This window comes from Brienomyrus brachyistius, chromosome 24 (assembly GCF_023856365.1).
Source record: "Brienomyrus brachyistius isolate T26 chromosome 24, BBRACH_0.4, whole genome shotgun sequence".
In the NCBI taxonomy this organism is placed as follows: domain Eukaryota; kingdom Metazoa; phylum Chordata; class Actinopteri; order Osteoglossiformes; family Mormyridae; genus Brienomyrus; species Brienomyrus brachyistius.
Genome location: NC_064556.1, coordinates 3,956,296 through 3,976,066, shown reverse-complemented (window position 1 = coordinate 3,976,066; position 19,771 = coordinate 3,956,296). Strand labels below are relative to the sequence as shown.

Below are 19,771 nucleotides of genomic sequence, written 5' to 3'. Positions count from 1 at the left end.
ATGTGTAACTGATACGAGGATTACTTTCTGAGAATCAGTCGGCGTGCAGTTCATACCTGGCTAAGGCCGTCTGAACTGAAATTCCAGCTTTTCGACGGACGGGTTTCCGATATTTTAATGCTGTGAAAGGCTGATATTCCTTGCTGAGAGCTGACCTCGCTTCCTCTTTCATATAAACCAAACAAACAAACTCATAAAACCGAATATGATTCAGACTCTTCTTCAATAGTGGACAACAGCCCTGACTGCCCCCTTTGTTCACAGCAGGCAGTGCACGAACCCCGTTTGGTCACATTTTTAATAATAAAAATAATGATACCTTATTTGCCATGTGTGCAAGCAGAGGTGCAGCTGCATAGGAATTGCACTGGTTTTCAGATATACGACCTTGTTCTCCTATGAGACGCCCACACTCACACACAGGTGAGAGTAAAGCTTTGGGTCTGAGTGCACGGTCAGCCATTTATCCGGCACCCCTGGTGCAATTTTCGGGGTTAAGGGCAGGGCTGGAAATTAAGCTCGCCCGCTCGCCTGAGGCAGGTGATTCAGACAAAGGGCGAATGCAACAAAAAATACAGAACACTTGCTGGCTAGCAAAAAAAAATAAAGCATGTCAGATTACATTTTTTACTGAAGAAGCCCAGATGGCTAGGAGCAGGGGCTGCGTAGGGATTAAAAAATCAGCCCCGGGGTCCTCTATGATAAATTCATCTTAGTGGGGGAGTCGCCCACGATGAATTCCGCCTGCCGACTAACCCACTGGATCACTGGTGACCAGCCCTTGAGTTCCAGCTCTGGCTCGGACATCAGCTTCCTATCATAGCTCGAGAATCCGAGTGATAAAAGAGAGAAATAAAAGGAGCGACCTGGCTAATCGTGCGCGTGGCAGAATAGCTAAAGAGGAGGGGGAACTTTCCCAAGATGGATGCCTATGCGACGCAAATAGTGTTCTAATGAAGTTTTCAGTGTCGTGACTCAGCTACTCTGACACTTCGCATCATTGACGTTCCCCCCCCTCTGGGACCATCTGCGGACAAGCCCCCCCCCCCCCCCCCCCCCCCCCGCCCCCCCCCGCCTCCCCCTTGTCCTTTTTATCTCTCGGAACAGTAGGGCCGTCCAGGCAGATCTGAAATGTTAAGCTCTGCACTTAGGCAGGACCCTGTGGGACGGCCAGGCGCTATCGACTCGGACGCTCGCTGCTTCCGTGGCTCAGCTCCGGGGAGCAGCATTCCCCAGCCCTCTTATGCGACTAAACGCATGGTTTAAGGGGAATTAGACAGACGCAAAGCTCATGTAGCACTTAATTGGCCATATTGTAATTTAATTTACATCCGCGTACATCATTGTCAGCCTAGTCAGTGGTTCCTTTGTGGAATTCTCTCTTGGCATGAATGATAGTGGTTTTTAAGGAGAAATTGATCGCTTTTGGAGAAGGTAACCATGCGGCAGGCTAGCTAGATGGCAGGGTATGCGACGTTCTCAAATAACAGTGAATGGAAGCGCGACATCGTAGAAGCAGCTTACGAACTGTGACATCATCATCGGTGCGGCCTTCAATCTGCCTGATTCATTGACGGGGTGTGGCTTTGACCTTTTACACCTTCCTTTGATTAAAGCAGGCCTGCTCTCTCTTTTCCTATTATCTTAGCATGCCTGGGGCGGAGGGGGGGGGACAGCGGCGGGGGTGGTTAGCCAGGCAACCTTGAGTCCCAGAGATTTTTTTCCCTCCCTACATTTTTGGTTCCTCTCCTCCATCGTCTTCAGCCTTACGTTCGTTCATTCATTCTTTGTCCTCCCCTTTTCCCTGTTTCCTGTTCCATTTGGAACTGAATTGAGTAACATGTACATAATCAGAATTGCATGTGGCCATTGTCGTCTCGAGTTCCTTTATGCAAGTGAGCACTGACAAGGGGAGACAAACCCCCCGTATGTGAGAAGATGCTTGGCCAAATAATCCTAGTTCTCCTACAGTAGCGTGTGCTTTAAGGACATATCAGTGCCAGCCAACCCTTTAGGCGATACAGCCAGCCTCCTAGAGCGTCATTTTCCGGGGGGTGGTGGGGGGGCGCTGGCTTTGCCACCCCACAGCATTTACATTGCCGGCTTCCCCCCCCCCACCCCCAAGACTTGCCTAGGGCTCCACATGGGCTTTGAGCAGCTCGGATAATTGTATCTGTCCATTATTATTGGATGTTGCCAGATGAGGAGGCGGGGCCTTCGCAGGAGGAGAGAAGGTCAGGTGACTGGGAAGTCTGGCGATCCTCCTTTTCTCTTGCCCCCAGTCATCCTCCAAAACCCCCCCGACACCCCTCCTTTCGCACAGTTGCCCAGTTCACATTACCTTTCTTTGTCCACTTCCTGCTGTTTCGGCTAACCCCGTACCTACGCCGACTGGGGTAAAATCCCCGACCATTTCCTTATCTGACCTTGAGTGCTTCTTACAGGTATTTCAGTGACATGACATAAGGTGACTTCGAAAGATTTTAGCAGCTAAAACAAATACAGTATGTGCAATATGTAGCATATTGTCACTGTGTAAATGTCGCATGTTGTGCTATATGGTCTAGTAAATGTTGCATCGTGGAACAGGGGGAGACAATATTTCATCCTGGATGTATACGCAAGGCCGTACACAAGCACAGGGAACTACCGAAACTAGGTAGCTACCTAGGGCCCAAACGACACAAGGGGGCCCTATTAAGTCATAAAAAAATTGTCAAATCAAAATATTTATGTGCAGGCAGAAACAAGGCCAGCTCTAACTGTAGGCGGAACAGGCAGTTGCCGAGGGCACCCGAATGACCTTGAAATGACCATCGGGTTTCTTGGTAGGGGGCCTCCAAAGTAAAGATTTGTCTGGGGCCCCTAAAAAGGTAGAGCCAGTCCTGTGTATACTGATGGGCTGACAATGAAAATCTCTCGAAATATCATACGTCTTATAAACTAGACTTGCTTCTGGAAAACAGACGGCGCTGTAACGCCGGTTTGTCACTCCACACTCCGTTGGTTCGTTCTTTTCGCGATCCTGGATACGCAAGGACTTCAAATTGAAGTTACTTATGCTCATTCGACTGAATGAAATCCAGGTGTGCGAGCCAGCGAGCACGGCGCAGTGGGCGTTTCTGTTAGCGGCCCGAACGCTGTGAAAGCGACCAGTCTGTTCAGCAGTAATGGAGATCTCAGATTAAGAAAGAGACAATTTTGCCTGCGCACTCGGCAGCCGGCTTTAAACACGGTAATCAATCGTCGGCAAGGGGAGCCACACAAGACTAAATATTTTGGGAATCAGGATGAAACACCCCACTGCAACAAAATGATCTATGCTCTAATTTCTTGCTTGTAAGCTCATTTGTAACGAGGCAGGCGATTTCTCCTGAATCTCTGTGGGCGCAGACGAGTTCCGTGTGGCTTTCAGGGCGTCGTTACGGAGAGCAGGAGGGAGATCGCAAAGTACCGAAGTTCACAAAACAAGCTTAAAAGCCCTTAGGGTTGGAAACCATGTTTACGAAAGTCTCATTAACACATGGAGTGGGAACCTTGCCTTCATGCTGGGCCCACTTTCTCCTGCTCTGCCGGAGCCACGGTCGCCTAAAATCACGCCGGTCTAAAATAAGACCTAATGTGGAGTCACTCCGCTGCTCGCTGGGCGAGACCATGCCGACTGTTTCTCACATTCTTCTCCCCGCTGTTCACCACACGGTTTTAAAAAGAAAAAAAAATTTAACGGTAAAAATAACGTTAACTACACGTCACACAATTGGCACACTCGCACACCTCCAACTTAACTCCTTTCAAAAAGTAATACAAAGGATTACACAGACGGAGCCAAGACAGAGGTCAGCTTTTGGAATGGTAAGGGAGATTCTGTGAAGGAGAGGATTCTGGGTAATATCTCGCGTGGGCGACAAGACACCCTCACCGTATTGGCAGAGTTATGTTTTTACAGTGTCGCTAGACAGCCAAAAAAAGAAGGAAAAAAACTGCTCAGTGCGGTAATTCCCTCTTTTGGAACTGAAGTTTTTTTGCCGTATGTAATGTGACTGTGTCTTTTTGGGTGAAATGCTCAGCGCATTTTTTTGTGGAAGACGGGAAAGACTGCAGATGCTGTGGTTGGACACACGGTGATGTCTGTGGCCTCATCAGCCCGTCATTGGCTCTGCCATCATCCTATAAGTGCTTGGAAAATCAAAAAGGCCGCATCCTAAATGCTTTTCTATGGTATTAGTATATAGCTTAAAATTAGCTGTTTAGCGCAAGCTGGTATTTCTTTATGCATTCCTGGTTCTGTGGCTATAGAACTTGCATGTTTTCTTGGATCCGCTTGCGTTTCCTCTGCGTACTCTAGATCCTTCCACAGTCACAGAACATGTGCCGTTTCTGAATTGCGTTGATCGTTTGTGTGTGTGTGTGTGTGTGTGTGTGTGTATTTTGCGATGGATTGGCATCTCGCTCAGAACGTCCGCAACCGTGTGCACTTATGATTCTTGGGACAGACTTCAGAATCTCTCTGACCATTTACAGGATAAAAGGTTACGGATGGATGGATTGATTTCTCCAGTTTGTCTAGCCAGAATCTATCTGTCCCCAGACGCAGCAGAAACTCATAAATGGCAGTTAATCGGGGATTTCCCTCCTGAACAGAGTCCGTAACCATCATTATTCCTTAGTCTTCCTGCTTCACTGTGCTGTCGGGTCTCGCTGGACACAATCTGGCACCTCGGACAGCGAGACGCTCAGACGTCCCAGGCTCCTCTTAGCGAGAGTGGCGTCTGGCTTCGCCAAGGAGCAAACACTGCAGAGGACCCTTCGAAAGGGACACTGTTCCGCCGGAGAACGTAACGCGGCTGGCTGGATTCTCCAGAAGCACGGTGCGAACGTCTGCCCGCGGCTACCAGAGTCCCAGGGGAGGGCATTAACGCGAGAGGGGCAAAAGGGGCAGCTAATGCAATTAATTGCCAGCCTGAGGGTTAAAGAAATGTTTACTGAAACAAGAGAAAACGGGAACAGCCGTTGTATATTTAGGCTTTGTGTTATTAAAAACTGACACCATTAACCCGACCGTTACTAATGCTCTCAATGCTTATATTCACAGAGGTTATAATGGTCGGTCAAATATTTACAGCTAAAACCGTCCCTTTGCTCAGGGTACAGACCTATTGGTAATCAATCTGGTAATCCGATAATTAAAATCACATAGCAGTTCAATACTGGGCCGCAGCCAGAGCGCCTTTTAATTAATTTATCTGCTTGTCTGTTTATTTTCAAGGTCCATGTATGGCCAGCAAATACTTAAAGATTTTTGGATATTATTTAGCGCCAGAATCAGAATCACCGGCCCTCGAGATAAACCTTAATATATTATCAGTTAATTACGGCAGCATCAATAACTTCCGTTGGTTTCCTTGCCTTGTGCCCCTTGCTTGCTGGGATAGCGTCCAAGCTCACGGGTCTGTTACGCCCATTAATGCTGTAAAATCTACAGAAGAAAGATACCCGTTCAAAGATACCAGAACTCTTTACGCCTCTTGAGATTTCAAAGAAATAATCTGTAACGTTAAACAAAGGACTTTTGCTTTAATTTCTGTACTTTGTAATAAAGGCAAGCATACATAAGACAGGATCGCTGTTTCTGATATATCAATGATCATTTTCGCATTTTAAGGCTCCAAACCCAGCAAAAGAAGTCATTCTTTTAGAAATCGACGCACAGGAAATTAGATTAGACTGGAAAAAAAAACGAAACCAAAGCAGATATTGGTGCCCTGCTGGGTTGTGCTCATTGCTGCCTAGTCAAAGCTGAGATCCGTACTGAGAAGTGCATGACGACCACATGCCAGGCTGGGATCGCAGCGATCATAACGGGAGGAAAATCAAAGTGTCTCATTCAGATCATAAAAATGAGCTTCGCAGGGGAACGGAATCAAAGACGAATGTATTTTCTGGTGCAAAGCTGTGAGGCGAGTGCTGAACCTAACAAGCGGACCGCGATCAAAGTGTTTTATTACCCCAAAACCCAACAGAAACGACAGAGGGAATGAGACACCGCACCCCGGACACTGTTTCCCAAAAGAATTTGGTCGCGTTTTCCCCTCCTGTAATAAATAACAAAGTACGAAGTTACCTCCCTTACATTTGGTGTCCCTTTAAGTATTGGATCTAAAGTTTGACATTTGACTTATGAGGGGAATCTGCAACACATGTGCGCCCGATAATAGTAATACCGGTCCTAATCGAGTGTTGCAGGATTAATAAACGTCTTTCACTAGCAGCCTCATAGATAAATACAGTGGTTTTATGGGTGCTAATGAGCGCTGTTGCTGACTGGGACGAGGTGTGAGTACTTATCGGTTTCTGGAGTGTCCCGCAGACCTGCCTTATGCTCCGATTAGCGGATTTATTTCCCGTGAATGGCGATACAAAGCGAGCCTGTTATAAAACGAGCGGACATGATCTGCGGTTAGGGGAGATTTATGCTGGGTGCTGCTCAAGCATCACCGCTACGGCTTACCGGGGAGAGGAAGAGGAGCTGTCCCGGCAGAGCTTTGCGGCGTTTTAATACGACGTGAAGCAAAATGCATATGGGGAGACCTTAAATGTCTACGAAAGCGCTGTTTTAATCTGGATAAATGATGAATAACTTCAAAAACTCCCGCAATGCCACGTGCATTGCACTTACTTAATAACGGCATCGGAAATAAAAACGCACATGCGTATTATAATTGACTCTTGCATCGGCTTAATCTGCCCGTCTGTAGAACTTGAACTCCATTTAGACACTGAAGATGTGAGCGGCTACACATATTTTGTTTCTTTGAATGTGGCACATAAGAGGAGCGACACCCCCACCCCCCCCCCAAAGGCAAGGGAGGCAGAGGTACAGGGCTGGGTTGGATCATGCAGCCAGAACCCGGGGCAGCCGCACCCCGCTACCCCGCGAGATGAGTGCCAGCCGCACAGCATGGGGGCGCTTATTGTCAGCGCCAGAGGTGACGATGCCCGAGGAAAGGATCGCAGACGCTCGGTAGAGGATGGGGACGCATAGGGCCTGCCCCCCTGCCATGCTGCAGGGGGGTGAGAGAGAGGACAGCCTGATGTTACCAAGCGACGTCAGCGCGCACTCAAGCGAGTCATGCAGGGCCGGGATCTGAAAATCACAGGGCTGCCAAGTCTCACCCATCCGGCGTGACACTCACGCTTTTACACTCACGCAACAAATCAGCAAATTTATTTTACTCCATTATAAACCTAAAATTAACTACATCGAATGCAAAAAAAAAAAATTGGGGTAGTTTGCAAACCCTACAGATTATCCATCCATCCATCCATTTTCCAATAAATGGTCGCGGGGGGTCCGGAGCCTATCCCAGAAGCAATGGGCACGAGGCAGGGAACAACCCAGGATGGGGGGCCAGCCCATCGCAGGGCACACTCACACACCATTCACTCTCACATGCACACCTACGGGCAATTTAGCAAGTCCAATTAGCCTCAGCATGTCTTTTGACTGTGGGGGGGAACCGGAGTACCCGGAGGAAACCCCACGACGACATGGGGAGAACATGCAAACTCCGCACACATGTAACCCAGGCGGAGACTCGAACCCGGGTCCCAGAGGTGTGAGGCAACAGTGCTAACCACTGCATCACCATGCCGCCCCTCCCTACAGATTATGTACAAGGTAATAAAACTCTTACATACATGTAAATGCTTGCGTATGCAGACTTGTCTTGAATCAAGGGCAATACTTTCGGTTGAGCGTTGGGGGTGTTGAGGTCTCCACCCATTTAAAGGGGTTGAGGGGATTTTATTGCCTGGTTTTGATTATTGGGGCGGGGGGGGGGGGGGGTATACCCCCATCCCCCCATAATTCACACCCAATGAAAATCTCACTTCAACCAGCTGATTCGAGTTGGCAAGCCAGCGTGAGTCTACAATTCAACCTTTCCTTCCTCATTTTCCTGACAAGGTTACCAGAGTAAACATCATCCATTAAACCGTAAACATCCATTGTCAGCATAGACGAAAACAAAAGAGGCAGAATGTGACGTCAAAATGTCGAATACTACTTCTGACGAATGCCAGTGTTCCTGCAACCGAGATTCAAGGTAATTTATGCTTATTAATAAACTATAGTTAGCTTATTAACAATGTATCACATATTACAAGCCATATTGACTACTTTGCTTGCTACATTTATAGCAACTATCCATAATACTTTTGTTAGCAGGACAGATATTTTCTTCATCTAAAAATTCTAATTATTTTATGTTATTTTTTGAGTTTATGTCTTCCATAGATGCATGCATGCGAAGGATATGTGTAGTAAAATTCGTCACGTACAGCACAATTTTCAGGGTATGTATTTTTTTAAAAAGTTACACTTTGGGAAGAAACTTTCAGGCAAATTCACGCCAAATATGGTTTGAGAAACTTGAGTGGAAATTGGACGCAATCTTTTATATTGTTTGAGAAAATCTTCCAGATCACAAGATGATGTTCTCAAGATGGTCACACAAAGCCCACAAATGATACAATCAGGAATTATTGATTTTTTTTTCCAGATAGTTAGGAGCAATCATCCTGTTACTTTGAACATCCCGTTCTATTAGGGAAATTACTGATTGTTTTATATTCTTCGTAAAGGAATTAAAATTGATCGATATTGCAAGAATGCTTACTTGAGTAGAGATGCATGCCAAGCGCAATGGCTTCAGAATTCTGTGGAAGATTTTGCCATTTCACCAGGTGATTGTGTGTAAAAGTCTAGACAACTTGGTGCATTAATTTCAGTAGCAAAAAAAATCCTAGCTTGATCAAGTAATAACAGGTAGGTGAGGAAATTTATTTTCAATTTAACTTTCCAGGCGGTTATATTTTATTTTTTTCATTATTATATTATTATATTTACATTATTAATTATATTTATTTAATGTTATTTAATTAAATATCTATGTTATTCAAAATTTATAATACTGATTAGCAACTCACTGGCTGCTGCTATAGCTACGAAACAGAGAATGACTCTCGCGAGTACTGTAAGGCTAAATAAGACATCTCCATAAGTGGCTGAAATGGTATGTTCTAGAAAAGTCTGCCGGTCTACCTGCGACAGCTGTAGTGTTTGTGCTGTTGTCATGGGAACGGATTTAGACATGTGACAGAATCATGCCACGCCATCTACATGCATACCTACTGCAGCCAAGTACAAATGGTGTGCTCTGAACGTGCATGCACTCATTTTTGCATGGAGTAATGCATTCCTTGCATAAACAACTGACAGAAATAGGTTACCGAATTACCGCGAAGCCACGTGTCCCACTGAGAACATTTAGCATGCTGGGCTCACACCACAGTGCACTAACAGTGTATGTGCACTTTATTAAACAAATTGACTTATCTATACGCTAAGAAACGTTCCCTAAGTACAGTATTGAGTTCTTGAGGGTCTGGCCCACATATCTAGCCCAAATAAAGGAGAGAAATATATTTTGTAGAGTAAATTAGCATTTTAATATGATTCTAGAGGGCTTGCCTAATGGACTACCCTTTTTCATCTCAGGCATTTGTACAAATGTTTTCGTAAAACAGAAGACCCAAACATTTGGCTATGTGGGGGGGGGGTAGGAGGGGGGGCAGAGGGAATACCAACATAAATTAATCTGACTAATTCCAGCGCTGGGACAGCCTAGGAACTAAGGTAGGTCCTGCACACAATCAAACATCAGGGAGGTTAATGGGGCTGATCGGCAGTCATCTGTAGCCGTCCTGATGGGCACATGCGAGGCAGGGCCCAGACCATCATTTGGCCACGGCACCAGAACCAGCAGGAATCCCGTTTGTGGCATTCAGCCTTCTGGACCCAGCTGCACCTCCCTCCCCCACCCCCAGCGAAAACGTGACCCCCGCGGGCGCGAGGTTTATAAGGACGCCAGGATGCGAACTAGAGAGAATCGTCAAAAACAAACAGCTAAACCAGATGGAACAGGATGAAATCGGGAATGAAACCCAGAGCATGGAATAAACGGAAGACAGGAAAGCAAGCCAAAGCGAGGATCCCAGAGAGGAAGCTGAGGTCACACTTAATCTTTTCATTTGTCACCCAGAATTTTACTTCCATCGATAATCTGGGGCTAACCTTTTTTTATTTCCCCCGAACCAGAGCGGCCTCACTGTGACGTTTAATGCGAACGTAACCGCGTGCGTTTCTCGTAAATCGCACGAAGGGTCAGAACGCATCAGCGGCTCCGTTAAGCAGGACTCCAGATCCATTTTGTGTCTGAATGTCCAAGGTCTGACCGTAAAAGGCTTTTTCTAACTGCTGTAAAAGGAGACGTCCAATTCCCTTCGCGGTTCCTGTCATCCGTGTTCTGCATTTATTTAGCCCCACGTTCTCTCCCTGAACCTTGGCTGATATTTAAATAAAAAAACAGTGAGTGTGATCTGGTGAGCACCGTCTCAGAGAGCCGCCCCCTGCTCCCAGGATGCACTGGGGCAAAATACTTTCAGGAAGTGATGAACGTGAATTGTTCTGTTGATTTCATTTTGGTGAAAATATAGGAAAATATAAAAATAAAAGCAGAAATAAAACCCATCTCTGATGTTTATGGTTAATTTATTTTAATGTGGTGTGCACTTATAAATTGACATCATTTGGTAATACAGCTGATGAGGAATATTTACACAAAGCACCTTCTGTTCCGTTATTTTATCATATTAATCATAACTTTTATGAACATGAAATTGACCATCTCTCCTCTTTCATATAAATCCATCCATCTTAAACTACTTATCCTAACCACGGTCACAGAAGGGTTAAACCTTGGATAGGATGCTAGATCATACATGTATGAAGGGTAAATGATTTTCACTTTCAGTACGTTATTCAGTAAATTACATAATATATTCAACACTTCATTATAAAATAGACTTTGTGTTACTGATGTTACCCTACTGTAGGCTAATGTAAGTGTTCTAAACATGTTTAAGCTAGGCTAGGCTATGATGTTTGTTAGGTTAGGTGTACTGTATTAAAATGCATTTTCGCCTTACGATATTTTCGCCTTGCGATATTTTTATCGGAATGTAACTATATCACAACCCGGGGAGCGTCTGTATAGTTAAATGTGTAAAAACAAATTCAGTTATATAAAGACACAACACAAAGGTTTATTGAAGCGGACAGGCTTTTCTCTTCACAGGAAACAACACTATGCTTTGTTTATTAAATCAGGACAAAGACACACTTTGGTCTCCGGTGCATTGCGGCTGATCCGAGAACAGCATTGCTGGGCCACCGGGGGCCAGAGGGACCGGCCCGGCACAGTGCCACACTTGTTTGAAGTCGGGGGCGGTGCGAAAGGTCCCACTCGGGCCCGAATCGGCGGGAGCGCAACAATACATCATTTGCCGCTCCAGGCAAGAATCGGAGCGGGCAGGATAAAAGACGGCCGCGTGCTGTGGGCCTAACAGCCAGGAGCCTGCTGGTGAATAATTGCATGCTGGTATTCAAGGGCTGATACAAAGCAGGGAAGGAAAAACAGAGATGCGGGGGGTGGGGGGGGGGGGGGGGGGGTGTCCAGCTGCCGTAAACGCATGTAGACAAAGTTCCCCAATCTCAAGTGGACAGAAACACATCCCCATTTAATTAACAGAATGATAGCACTGCAATGAAATGAACAGACCATGTAATTAGCCTTAACGAATAATAGTATAATTGCAGCTTAAGCTGTACTATTTCAATGACAATAAAGTCATTCTGTTAATCAATTATGCACCGCCGTCACTGTACTGATATAGCAATTTCATTTAAATGCAGATGATGTCTAAAATAATATTAAACACAGTTAATTGCTGGGATATTAAATTTAGCTTAAACTTCTAATGCACTTATGAAATCTGATTTGATGGTGTGCTACTCGAGTCTAAGCACATCAGGGAACTGACTATTAATGGATCCATCCTGTCCAAGTCCTCCTGGACTAACCTCACAAGTCAGTGAGACGAAGCCCTTACTCTGGAAGATGGAGGTGTTGAAGGTTTAAGAACTGTGTGAGCACTGCGCTATCACTGCATGAGCACTGTGCCATCACTGCATGAGCACTGCGCCATCACTGCGCCGTAGGGGCTGAGCCATTATCGCTGGCTCCAGCTTGTGAAGAAAAAGGCCTAAAATGCTAAAATGCTGGACAAATTCAGCCCCCACCCCTTTGACAGGTTCTTGGCCAATATCTTGCCCTCTCTCAGGATATTTAAAACACCCCGCACTCTCACCTGTGATGCAAATTTTCTAAAGCTAATGACATTGAGTCTTGCAGAGCAGCGATCACTGAGACATTTATCCGGCCTGGACGCACTCCACCAGTTACATCATTTTAATGTAAAAGAGGAGCATCAACACCTTCCTCCCATCCTTGACGGAGAGTAGGCTGTTCTTTAAAAAGTTCTTTTTTTAAAAAAAAAAAAAAGACTTATAAGTACACTGAAGTCATATTAGAAGTGCCGGATTAAGCGGCCATGATCGGAATGTCATGCAAAATGACAAGTCACGTTAAATTCAGTGTCACTGCACAGGACGTGACGGCGGGACCTCAGATTCCAGGGCATATCTCCCGTAACGCCGTCACGAGCGCATCGCAGGGTGTTTACGCTACGCACAGCCGCATTTCCAGGTTCGCTGCGCGCGTGAAGTGCACGCTTTGTCAAAATGTACTTCAGATGCCCTTTATACCTGCTATCCGGTTGCGCTCTCGTTTCTCGCGAATCGAGTAGCCTCCAGGTCTCTTTCATCCCCGGTGTTGACAGAAACCACGACCGCATTTAATGAGATTCCTGGAATGGTTTATACCTGTGTGCAAACTTTATTTGGTAATAATTACACAAGGTTGGTGTCTCTGGGCGTACGTGCGTGCCCTGAGCGTCATTCCAAGCCTGCTGACGCTCATGCTCCAAAACTCGCTCGAGATTCTCATTAAGGGTCGTTTTCGGTAACTCTACCCGCTGTGCTGGAGGTGTTGGCTGCATGTTCTCCAGATGGGGCCCTACGATCCTCTTGTTGCAGCTGCGTGGGCTCGCATGTGGATTGCGGATTGTGAAGCTGACGCGCATTGGATGGCAAGCTGTCGTGAGGCTTACAATTGCGTTTCCACGTAGTCGACATGTCATCGTATAACTTTTCCTAAGCTGCTCAGGAGGAGAGGTGCACTTTAAGAGTCTTTCTTGCTGAGGTGGAAATTTCAGGTCCAGAAAGTAAAAATCCTGAAATTTCTACCTCTGCCTTCTTGTCATAGTTCAAGCTTTAATGCAGCTGCATGAAAAAAAAAACTCCAGTATTTTTCATCCACCTACCATCCATCTTTCTATCAGAGGAATCAGAAGGTAAAAGGCGAGGGGCAGTCAGCAGGGGATACTCAGCAGGGGATACTCAGCATGGGATACTCCGTATGGGATACTCAGCAGGGGATACTCAGCAGGGGATACTCAGCAGGGGATACTCCGTATGGGATACTCAGCAGGGGATACTCAGCAGGGGATACTCAGCATGGGATACTCCGTATGGGATACTCAGCAGGGGATACTCAGCACGGGATACTCCGTATGGGATACTCAGCATGGGATACTCAGCAGGGGATACTCAGCACGGAATCACAGCACGAGATACTTAGCATGGGATACTCCGTATGGGATACTCAGCATGGGATACTCTGTATGGGATACTCTGTATGGGATACTCAGCAGGGGATACTCAGCAGGGGATACTCAGCAGGGGATACTCCGTATGGGATACTCAGCATGGGATGTTCAGTACGGGATATTCAGCATGGAATACTCAGCATGGGATATTCAGTACGGGATACTCAGCACGGGATACTCAGCATGGGATACTCAGCATGGGATACTCTGTATGGGATACTCTGTATGGGATACTCAGTACAGGATACTCAGCATGGGATACTCTGTATGGGATACTCTGTATGGGATACTCAGTACAGGATACTCAGCATGGGATACTCTGTATGGGATACTCAGTACAGGATACTCGGCATGGGAGAGCAGCCCATAGAAGGGCAAAGATAAACGCAACTAGCAGTGACATGCACAGAATCGCTCGGTAAATTTTTCCAACGGGGGGTGTAGATTTTACATGATTGTCAGTTATCGAAAAGGAGCGCTTACAACTTTTAAAGGGGGGCACCTCCCCCCCCATGTCTGCCTATATGATGCAAACCCACCTACTGTAAATACATGACTTGGGAAGGTAACCAAAATTACCCACAGTGGTCCTATCAAGTCTGGCCTCCTAATCATCCCCTGTATCTGATTGGTGAATACTCTCCTGCCCCTTCACCACCTTACCTACTGTCTGGTGAGCGTACTTGACTGCCATCACATCATCGAGGGGGGGGCTACACAGTGGGGGGGTTGAAGTGGCTCCCCATTGCGTCTGTAAAGCACTTTGGGTGTCATGAAAAATACTATATAAATACAAATGTTACATTCATTCAACCAGAGTACCAAGAAGAAACCTGTGTGATGGGATAAAGTGCGAACTCCACATAAACGGAGCAGGATTCGAACCCTAACCCTGCCGGAGAAATGCAGCAATGCTGCGATTCCTTTAGTGCTTTTTATTATGAAATTAGGTGAAACGGCATTTTCACGCTGAGATAAAAGGACAGCACAGTCAGTGCATGAAACACACATCTTCACTCCGCATTGCTTCTCTGACCCGCTCGGCACCAGTGCAGTGCGGCATCACTGCAAAGCAGTGCGACAGGGAAAAAAACTCCAGAGCATGACTGGAAAGCGCTTACTGTTTCCATGGAGATCGTTTTCACCCCCCACCCCCATGCGGCGTGGCGTGTGACAGCGTCGCGGCGGACGTGGGGGGCAGGGACGTTTGGACCTATTTCTTTCAAACGAACTCGGGCGCCGAACCGATCGCCACGCCCCCCTGCCAGTCCGGAATCACCGAGGATCACGGTGGACGCCGCGGAGACTGCGCAGACGTCTGCAGTTAGCTGCGCAGTCAGACAGGGCCTCGTACTTATTTCTTGGAAACTAAAAAGCAACAAATGGTTTAATATGCCAAGTGCTTTATGTGAATTTATTACTTGGATATGAAAGTATTATTATTAAAGTATTACTGACAAACAGGCCAATAAGAATGCATTAGCGGTGACACAAAAGCACTATAGTTGTAGGACATTAAAACATCAATCTGTCTTCCACCTGTTTACCCACTGCAGGGTCTTGGGGAGTGTGGAGCATATCTGAAATAGCACTGGACAAAAAGCAGGGGACACCCAAGACGGGGTGCCAATCCATCAAAGGGCACACATACAATTTGTGCCAATTTAGGGATGGCAGTTATCCAAACTGGTTGTTAAATACATGAACTCTGGAAGTAAGCCAGAAGAAACCTGCGTAAGACAAACAAAGAACGAATCCTATTTACGCATAGAGTGGGATTCAAACCCACGACCGTGGACCTACGAGATGAGAGCACTACCCAAAAAGTCTTGTTTTAAAACGGAGACCCCGCGTCCAGACGGTTTCGGGCCGGATTCCAAACGGCTTCACGGAGCTGGCCTCTTCGGTCGCCGTGGATACCGCTCGCTGCATCCAAGCGAAGGTGTCCGGTCCGATCGATGCCGCAGCCGTAGACGGACTGGCCAGGAAGCGAGTGACGGAGAGCGAGCAGCACCGCGCACGAAGCGGGCCAGTGGCTGATTGAAATGCGAGGCGTATCCGGCCGTTTGTCACATGTAAATGGTGTACTGCAGATGGAAGGTCCGATACAGCCCAGGGACGGCCTGAAATGCTCCCGTCGTTAATTGCTAATATAAATTTACCACTGCTGAGGACCATCTGGGACGGAAATATTTCTTATGGGGCATTTCTGCATGCAAGACAAAGTTGTTTTTGTAGGGCATGGTAGTCAAACTCAGTTAGTGGTTTTGGAGGCAAATGAAAGTTCAGCCACTACTATCTAAACGCTCAGAGTTCAGCAGAAATGATCCACCTTTAATTGATTAATTCCTTGCAATTCTGGGTGGAAAATGAAAGCGGATCTTCAGATAACAAACTAATTGTTCTGGAATCATTCGCTTACATGAATATTTTACAATGTGACTAAATTTGGATGCACATGTTGTGCTGGAGAATAAAATATGATTTCTGGTTGCTCATAATATTCCTACGGAATACCATAAATAATAACTAGACTAGTTCTTTGGAGACTAAAGTAAACCAACTTTGTATTATTACACTACATTTTAAGAAAGTTATATGCATACATTGTTTTTTGTCCTTTCTCCCACAACAGCAATACTGTAATGTTTTGGGTAGACTGGGGAATGCAAACATTTTATTCCCAAAGAACTGAAAGCCAGATTATTTATTTTTTGCACGGTGAGTTAAATTGACTATCCCTAGCTAATGGCTAATTTACATCCCTGAAATACCCCCCTGGGTTTGGGCCTGTGTAATCTTAGGAGGAACGACATTATGAGAAAGATACAGAGACTGGCTCATGGGGTCACGTTTGTAGCCCCCCCCCCCCCCCACCCCCTAAATTAATTAGGCAGATGATCTGCTGACTTCGTCGCCCAAGCCTGCGACGCTCCTCATGGTTCCATGATTAACGGCGGCAATGGGAAACAAACAGCACCCTGCGCATGTGAGCAGGTGAGCGGGAGGGGGCGGGGCCCAGTGGGGGATCGCCCCTGCCTCACTCCTGCCTCCCCCAGCCTCCCCCATTTGTCTCTCATGCTGCCCCCTGTCTGTCAGGCATCAGATTTATGTGCTCAGCTTCAGTGGCCCTTGGGGTTCACATATCACCCCTGCGAAACTCAACCCGTTCGGCTTTGTTTCTCTACGATATATACAGCAGCTGGGCTGCTTTTCGCAGAGATATTTATCTATCTACATTAATATGGCAGCAGAAAATTTTATTGCTTGAGTATATTGCTCTACTGTGAACAAATAAGAATGCTGCGCTAATCCATCCATACATCCATCCATTTTCCAAACCGCTTATCCTACTGGGTCGCGGGGGGTCCGGAGCCTATCCCGGAGGGTACGCCAGATGGTACGCCAACCCATCGCAGGGCACACACAACACCATTTACTCACACATGCACACCTACGGGCAATCTGGCAACTCCAATTATCCTCTGCAGCCTATTTAAAGACATATACTTGCTACGTGGCTGCACAAAAACAGCTATTCTTACAAGTACCAAAATGGATAGACTCGTCTCTCTTATTTCATTTGTTTGCAACTGTTGGACACTGGTGGCACACAGGAAGTGCTGCTAACGCTAATGCTAACGCCAATGCTAATGCTAACGCCAACGCTAATGCTAACGCCAACGCTAATGCTAACGCCAACGCTAATGCTAACGCCAATGCTAATGCTAACGCCAATGCTGACGCAAAAGTATCACTGTTTCAAGCAGTGTGCGCTGCAGCCAGTGGCATATAAGAAAGCCAACTAGTATCCTGCTGGTTTCTGGTTCAAATCCCACGAGAAGGTCCCCGTCGTTGTACCTGCTGGCGACGTACTTAACCTGAACCCTTCTGGTAAAACATCTGTCCGTATAAATGGGCAGAAACTGTGAGTTACCGAGGACAAAATGCATCAGTCAAGCAACTAAATTAATCAGACGCAATTAAGTGAAGATTTACCTGTCTGAAAGCAGGACAGCTTTAAAAAAAAGTGCAGATTACCTCTCATCAATCCTTTTCTCCCCGTTTCTTACTTGCTGAGACAGTGAATAATGAATCCATTATAGCTCTATCACATATAAGGCTCAGGGGCTTCTAGCATTCTAGCATAGGCGAGCTTTTTAGTCAGGCTTGTACTGCGCCGAGGTCCCCGGCTAATCCCAGAGCCGGTCCAATTGGGATCTGGATTCCAGGTCACCAGTAACGCGGTTTGTGTACAAGCAGGAGGGCAGTTAATCACGGTCGGGTAGCTTAACAACCTATACTTTTTTTTTTTTAACTAGTCTTCTTTCCATTCGCGAGTAACAGCGAAAGTGTTAATGCGGCCCATCTGGACGCTAAAAACGACATAACTGCGCAATGACGACAGTGGCTCCACTAAAACCAGTCATTACGATGGTTAATGACCAGCCGGACTTAATGGGTCCGGTTTGTGGGCCCTAGAGCTGGAACTTTGAAAATGGCCAAACGCCATTACTAATGGGTTGATTTATGGATTTAATTAGATTGGGTCAAACTGTGTTTCTTTTGCTGTCACATCATTAATTTGGGGATCACAAACGAGCAAATAAAATGAAAACAGAGGAGTGGAATTGTGGAGAATGTTCTTCGTTCCCAGTCATTGATTCGCGAACTCAGACCTACACTTCTCAGTTCTCCTCCATCCATAACTTCAGTGGCATATTTATATCCAGGGTTAGGCTGCACTCTTCCAAACGACACCGTATGCAGGTTATCAGTCTGATGATTCTGGATATGATGGCTGGCAGTACCTGATATATGGGCACGGTGCAGCCTGAACAGGCTCGCTGACACGATTCCTCTGGAAAACTGGCACCAAAATCCCATTCTATACTGAAACGTCCAACCCCCCCCCCACCCATGTCACATGACCCCAGGGTGACTCACGGAAGGCGGTGTAGAACTCCTGCAGGGTAAGGTATCCGTCGTTGTTGTAGTCGTCGTAGCGGAGCAGGTCTTGCGTGGTGCAGTCCAACGAGCTATCCTCCAGGTGGACCTTCATGGATATCTACACCAGGATATGACCAGAGCAGCAACAGATCTCAGTCAGCCATGGATCTTCTATAGATACCTACACCAGGATATGACCAGTGCAGCAACAGATCTCAGGCAGATCTTCTGAATCTCTATGTTCTCAAAACATTGGCTGTGGGTCCTTGAGCACTGGATTGGGATAGACTGATCTAGATTATTCAGGTGTGGTCAAACAGCATAGATCTACAGTGGACCACTGGTACCTAGACAGGCAACCCATATGCTTTTCAGTTATTACTAGCATTGATAGAACTTCAACAACTCTATTTTACAACTAATATCTGCAGTGACTTCTACTACTACAGAGAACATGACTATACTGAATGTACGGGATTTCGTCCTGATCCTAATCCATCATGGTAGGCATGAGTTCTTCAGTGCTGCAGCATGGGAAACGCCCACCTGCGCCAGCTCCTCCTTGCCCAGGTGGCCGTCGCCATCCGTGTCCAAGTATTGGAACATGCCATCCACCAGCTCTCTCTTCTGGTCCATTCTCTTCTCCTGAACCTGTGACTCGGCCGTCAGGTTTCTGGGATGCATGTCCAGCAGCATACCCTTCAGCTTGTTGTAATCTGCCATTGTGCACGTGTCACCTGTGGTGCGACAAGGGTAAAGACGTCCTCCTCAAGATGCTGGCGCGTGACGGTAGATGGGAGTCATCAGGCCCAGCCAATCATAAGCATGGCGCTCGTGAGAATTTTACTTACACAAAAGTGGTCTGAGGACAAAATGAAAAATGATTGGTTCGGAGAGATAACCAATAAGGTGGGTCCAAGCAACTAGAGGAGGCGATAATCTGTCTGGTCATCTCACTGAACAAATCGTTTCTTCCATCTGCCCTCAGAACATTTTTGTATACGTAAAACTTGAGCAGGCATGACCCACCCCGTCTTAGGTTTGGCCCAACCAATCATAAGCTTGGATTATCCCGTCATAGGCTTGGCCCAATCGATCACAAGCTTGGACTGCCCCGTCATAGGCTTAGCAC

The 19,771-nt window shown here is 46.5% G+C and overlaps 1 protein-coding gene across 2 annotated transcripts in view; it reads right to left on the bottom strand.

The window, feature by feature from the left end:
- Nucleotides 1-19,771, bottom strand: part of fstl4 (follistatin-like 4) — a 132,843-nt gene that overhangs the window by 21,427 nt on the left and 91,645 nt on the right. For both annotated transcript variants that reach the window (XM_048994815.1, XM_048994816.1), the window contains exons 5-6: nt 19,186-19,376; nt 18,637-18,757 (exon numbers count right to left, since the gene is read on the bottom strand). In XM_048994815.1, the coding sequence (XP_048850772.1) occupies nt 18,637-18,757; nt 19,186-19,376 (312 nt within the window). The remainder of the gene's footprint in view (nt 1-18,636; nt 18,758-19,185; nt 19,377-19,771) is intronic.